Raw genomic sequence first — 6,229 nt, forward strand, 5'->3', positions numbered from 1 at the left:
CTGAAGTTTTGCGTGATTGCCTTTGCTACTTCAGCCTCGTATGCTGAAATTACGCGAAAAAGTGGGTACGCTTGCAATTGTTTTTGCAAAGCGGACACAAGTTAAAACGTGACCCAAAAAACAGGTATAAATGCAAATACCCCAAACGATAAGGAGTGTAATTCTCCCTGATAATAATGTGCGTCATCAGAACCAAATTATCTAAGTATGCATAAAATGCATTAGCCTGTAATAAGATATGCATTAATTTGGCCCATGAAACGCTTAAAAAGAAAACAATACCAGATGGAGCTCAGAGCGCAATCTTCTCTCATGGTTGTTCAATCAATTAGGATTCCATTACTATGATCTTTCACCATCCAAGTCTTTTAGGAAAACATCCTTCTTCCTTTCTTTTTTAAGGCTAATTTATCACCCTGGTACCGTTCTGTAATTTTTTCCTCCCAAGGACCCCGTTACTAGCTCTATTAGAAACGTCCAACAGAAGATCTAAGATAAACATTCAAGCATCTAAGCGCGTAGAGTATATCATACTGTAAACAATTCAAGTACCACATGATACATGAACATGCATACAAATGGGGATAAGTGCTGTTAAAATGGGTTAACGATAGGGCAGATAGAACAGAGGCCCCAGTGTGTCAAATACTATTACATACTCCAGTAAATGGAAACGACTTATGTACTGAATGTTACAGTGCCAAATTCAGCAACAACTAAAAGTATCCACATCCTACAAGCTCCAATGGTAATAGCTATGCTAGAAACAGTATATCTTCAAACTTTTATACCTTTGGGCCCCAAAGTCATATATATCGTTCCTGGCAAACAATGACAGTAGTTAAGAACAAAACTATGTAGGTGGGGGTGCGGGTGGCATATCAGAAAAGATTCATTTGCACGACAGAAAATAAAGACGATACATCATATATATGTGAATATTTGGCTTGTAAAGTATTACCAAAAAAAAAAAGGAAACATGAAAAGGTCAGGAATTTTACCTCAGGTGTGCAAGTAGTTTGCAGCCATCATCAATTCCAAAGTGATCTCAGGTTCAATATGAAATTCTGTTTCCTTGCCACTGCAGAAAATAAAATATTTCCATATTAGGCCAACCAAACAAAATCTACGGCATAAAAGAAGGGGAAGGAGTTACTTCATAAGATCAAAAGGATAGGAAATCCGAAATACCAACACCCAATAGCTCATGTCTGGGGCTCCTAGATATGTGATCCACAACAAAAAATGGTAAATATTAAAACCTTTTTAACTCTTGTAGCAGCTAGCTCACTAACTCATATAGATACTGCATCAGAACAGAAAACAAGCAAGATACTTCGAAAAACAATGTGTTACTTGAGCATGAAGCAGCATGACTGTGAAAATCTCTATCTTACAAAAAATTATCATACCATATGGACCAAACAAATGCTTATCCCCAACCTCGTAAATGACGCAAAAATTCGATTCAACGAAGCAGTATCTTAGACTAAATTTTGACATGGGAACCGTCTTTATAAAAATTCAACTCTCTCCTCAAAGCTACAAGGAAGACTAATCTTAAATACTAAAGATTTACTGATTTAGAGCTGGTAGTTGTACCACAATAAATTGTAACACCAGAAAGTCCAAAAAATTGCATCCTTCAGTAAGAGCATCATAACAAGAAGGTGAAGAGGTAGCAAGTTTCAAATTCGCATTGTTCTTTGGTTGTAACTGCAGCACTGCTCATTCATTTCGAGCCTAGTTGCTGAAAATGAAGAAGTAACACAGGAAAATCTGGATTTTGCATTGTTCGTATGGTAGTACGCTGCAACCCTATTCATTCATTGTAGACTGCAGCCCTACTCATTCATTCCTTTGAGCCTTCTTGCTAAAACTGAAGAAGTAGAAGTGGTAGAAAGTCTGACAAGGAGTTTGCGTTGTTCTTTTGGTACTAGACTACAGCCCATTCATTCATTTGTTGAGCCTACTTACTAAAATATGAGTCTCCCATTTCCACGATAACTAACATCTAGATATGGCTTATGGCCTCATTTCATCAATAATGAAATTCAAGACTACACTTCAGCCACTTAGTATTTCCAACCTTAACGGCGTAAAGCTGAACCCGGGAAAACTTAGGACAGCCATTAAGGACCAAAAAAACTAAAATCTAGTTTAGCATGCGACGAAACCTTGTGGAGACAAATATCTATATCATGCTCTATATGAGGCTGACCTCATCTAAGAGTAGACCTCCCTAAAAGTGCTTTAGACCATCCTGGTATAAGTGTAAATAGAGCTATAATTTCAATAATCTATATTCAGTACAATAATCAAAGTGATCATACTTAAGACTCCTTATTGCCCCAAGAAAAACATGGGATTTAAATGGACCAATAAAAGTACATGAGCATGACCTAGTGTACAGCTAGTTCATATAACCGTGAGGGCTTCTCCAGAATTAAACCTACGCAAGGTATCAAGAATCTTAAATAGAAACAACATAATAATGCAACTGCTTCTCTTAAGCCCACAAACTACTAAACACAGAAACACCTGAAGATCTTAAAACATGGATACAGAAAATCATATCACGGATTTTTTATGCTATTGTCAGATAAGCTCATTGCTCAAACATGATACATCAAATTACATATGAAAAATGATGCCCAATGTAGTTATAAGTCCCTTTGTATTAAAAGGTGAACCTGAATTCTATTACTATAAAGAAATCAACATTATGTCAGAAGAATTTCTCGAGTTTAAAGTAAATGAAGATATGACCTTGCATATTGAAGGGACCAGTAGAAGTACTGGCAGATCTTCTCGAGGATGGTGGTGCTAATCTCCGGAAACGTCACTTCCCCATGTTCTGTCTCAGCAAAACTCCCTATACTCAAAAAAGAAATTGTAAGAAAAAACAATCACATGCCATCAAATAGATCATATTTTTTGCTCCGATTACTATGAATTTTGAGCAAATCGAAATGGGCGAAAATAAAAGCCCTAATTGAAATTAAAAAGAGATAGACCTGGAGAAGTGAGCATGTTACGTATGGTCTGAGAGACCATTGCAGCCTTCTTATCGATTATGAATTCGAAGCCTTCGGCGCTTATTAGCTTCACGGTATCCTCTTTCTTCATCTTCGCCGATTGGTTAATGCCGACAATTGATCAATTTGCTTGTGAAAACAATAAACCAAAAAGACAATATTTTGACACTCGTGTGCAGATGACAAAGAAGAAAAAAGGGTTGCAAGTTTCGGTCATCAACAGATCCGAATCGGAATTCAGTGGATCGGGTTGGAAATTGGGTATTAGAGGAGTTGGGCCATTTGTACATGGGACTCACTTGTAAAAGAGCATGCCCATTAGAAACACTAGTTTAACGGGGGAATTAAATTTGGGAATTTTTAGTTCCTATGTCATATAGGAAACTATATTACGAAAAATATCCATAATATACAAATTACCCGCCCTACTAACAGATTTTCTACAAAATATAAACAACTCATTAGAAATAGAATTCTGTTAGCTGTACAATTTCTTTATTAGGCGCGCGAATGTTGGGATATTAAGGATTCTTCCAAATTTTATCAAACGCAAATCTCGCTATTAAATTTCGCTCGTTTCTCTCCAAAACTCACAACTCTGTTTTTACGACAATACTCTGTTTCACTGATTTTTCTGATTTCACAAATCAAAAGTGACTAAATTAACTATAATTTTTCTATAACAACCGCAATTATGTCGAAAATCCCAATTATGCTTCAACTGAATGGGAATTGGGATAGCTATGGGAGATATAGAGACTTTCAAGTCGATGGAATTGTAGTCGACGAGGATGCGAGTTATAGCCTATTGAATTCTACAATAGCAGAGCATCTAATGATAGATACATCCGAAAAAATAATAGAAATCAAATACATTGTCAATGAACATTTTCCTCTAATGGAAAGTAGGAACGATATGGGTGTTCGTGTTTACATGGAGACGAAAAAGGAAAATAAAAGCTTAGGAACATATCCGCTATGTATAACAGTACGTGATTTCAATTTGGAATTGAGTAAAGTTGCAAGTTTGTTCTGTTACATCACTATCGAATTTTGGTTGTATATTACTTATCTACAAATTAGCTACAATATTTCTACAATAAAACTACATATCATTTGTAGCTCAATATTGTCACGACCCTAAATTCGGACCCGGTCGTGATGACGCCTCTTGTGAAGACAAGGCCAGCCGACACAACTCCCAAATCATTTTAAAAGTTATAATAACACAATTTAAGTCATTAGCATGATAATAATCCCAAAATAAAAGTGAAATAATACAATTTGTGGAAACCAACACAGCCCGACATTGGGATGTCACCAGTCATGAGCATCTAAACATGTGTCTAAGAGTTTGAAAGGGGTTTATGCAGTCTATTACAGTAATGGAAGTAGAAAGTAAGATAGGGGGAGAAACACTGGGTTGCGAACACCAAGCAGCTACCTAGTGGACTCCGAATGGCCTGATGAGAGCAATCAACTATCACTGGCGGGACCTGAAGCTCCTGAGTCTGCACACAAGGTGCAGGGAGTAAAGTGAGTACTCTAACTCAGTGAGTAATAACAATAAATAAAGACCGAGCGATAAGAAATCACGTAAAAACACAACAACATGCTATAAAGAGGCAGAGTAAAACCAATAAAGTGCAATAAAACAGTAAAACACTTTAGTTCGGTATAAGCTTCTTTAAAATACCTTTTTAATAGTTAAACAAGTAAATGAAAGGCAGCTAAAAAAGATAAACACATAAAATCCACCCCTCGGGCAAAATGTCAACAGAATCAGCCCGTCGGGCAATAACGTGGAATAACACCAGCCCCTCGGGATATCTCATATCAGAAAGGGTACCCACGCTCACTGGGGGTGTACAGACTCTGGGAGGGGCCCTTTACGGTCCAAGCACAATATCAAGCCACCTCGTAGCATAATCAAATATGCTATCGGCCTCATATCAAGCCACCTTGTAGCGCACAACTCAGGCCCTCGGCCTCATAATCATAATCAGTACAACGCTGTTGCGGCGTGCAGCCCGATCCCACAATAAACCTCACAACACAGGCCCTCGGCCCTACTCAGTCAAAAATCTCTAAAAGCCACTCGGGCACAGTAAAATATGATGCTCAGCCCAAAAATATCATTTAAAGTGTTAAAACAAAGTAAACATGGCTGAGTTATGAAAACAGTATAATATAGCATGACTGAGTACATATATAAAATCAAAACAGTGAGGAAATAGCAGTAAAAATCCCCTAAGGATCCAAATAGCTGGCACGAGGCCCAAATATGGCATTCAACCAAAAACATGATGATAGCAAACAGTTTTCAATCAAATACGCGGTAAAACAGTCATTTGGGATGGACTAAGTGTGAGCACGCGATTTTTGCCCTACAAGAACTACTCCCAAAAATTCAAAATAAAATAGTTTTGTGTTGTTTGTGATTTATTTGTACTTGTCTGTGCATGTTTATTTTTACTTTAATTAAAAAAAATACAAAAATTATGTGTTGCATGTGCATTTAGGAGTTAATTTTACAATTAGGAATTAATTAAACAATATTTGGATTTGCGAGAATGAAAATCACAAAAAATATGTACTTGGCATTTTTTAGCATTTAATCTCCAATTGTGTGATTTTATTTTAGCCGGTATTTAAGGGTGTGATAAATGTTATTAGGAATTAATTAGTATTTTTTTTAATTTGGTTTATAATTTAATTTAGAATTTTAGTTTTATTAATTAGGAAATAAAAGAAAAGAAGGAAAAGGAACAAAATGGAAACCGGACTGGGCCAAATTGGCCACAACCCAGTTCTTACCCAAAAAATCAGCCCAATACCCGCCCCAAATCCAGTCCACCTGCGACCAACCCAGAACGACATCGTTTGGGCATTGTGGATCTGGACCATCAATCTCATACGATCAAACGGTCCAGTCCGTCTCCAGATATATCCAAACGACGTCGTATCTGGCCAATAGATCCAAGCCATTGATTTGTTTTGACCGAACGGTCCAGATCACCCCTCCCATAACCCGTTTTTGACCCATTCCCTATACCCGGTCTAACCCGATCCCCTCACAAAACCAAACGACGTCGTTTCTCATTAGTGAAGTAATCCAGGCCGTTGATCGTGAATGATCCAACGGCCAAGATCAAATCCCCACCCCACTATATATTCTTAAAACCTCACCC

The 6,229-nt window shown here is 37.3% G+C and overlaps 1 protein-coding gene across 1 annotated transcript; it reads right to left on the minus strand.

Annotated features, from left to right (window-relative positions):
• Nucleotides 1-495: 495 nt before the first annotated feature.
• On the minus strand, nt 496-3,272 carry LOC104217111 (uncharacterized). The gene is made up of 4 exons (XM_009767262.2): nt 3,018-3,272; nt 2,770-2,875; nt 1,002-1,081; nt 496-821 (listed from the first exon to the last, which is right to left on the minus strand). The coding sequence occupies exons 1-3, from the start codon at nt 3,127-3,129 to the stop codon at nt 1,003-1,005; spliced, it is 297 nt and encodes a 98-aa protein (XP_009765564.1). The 5' UTR covers nt 3,130-3,272; the 3' UTR covers nt 496-821; nt 1,002.
• Between the last annotated feature and the right edge of the window lie 2,957 nt (nt 3,273-6,229).

Source organism: Nicotiana sylvestris, chromosome 6 (genome assembly GCF_000393655.2).
Source record: "Nicotiana sylvestris chromosome 6, ASM39365v2, whole genome shotgun sequence".
NCBI classification, from domain to species: Eukaryota; Viridiplantae; Streptophyta; class Magnoliopsida; order Solanales; family Solanaceae; genus Nicotiana; species Nicotiana sylvestris.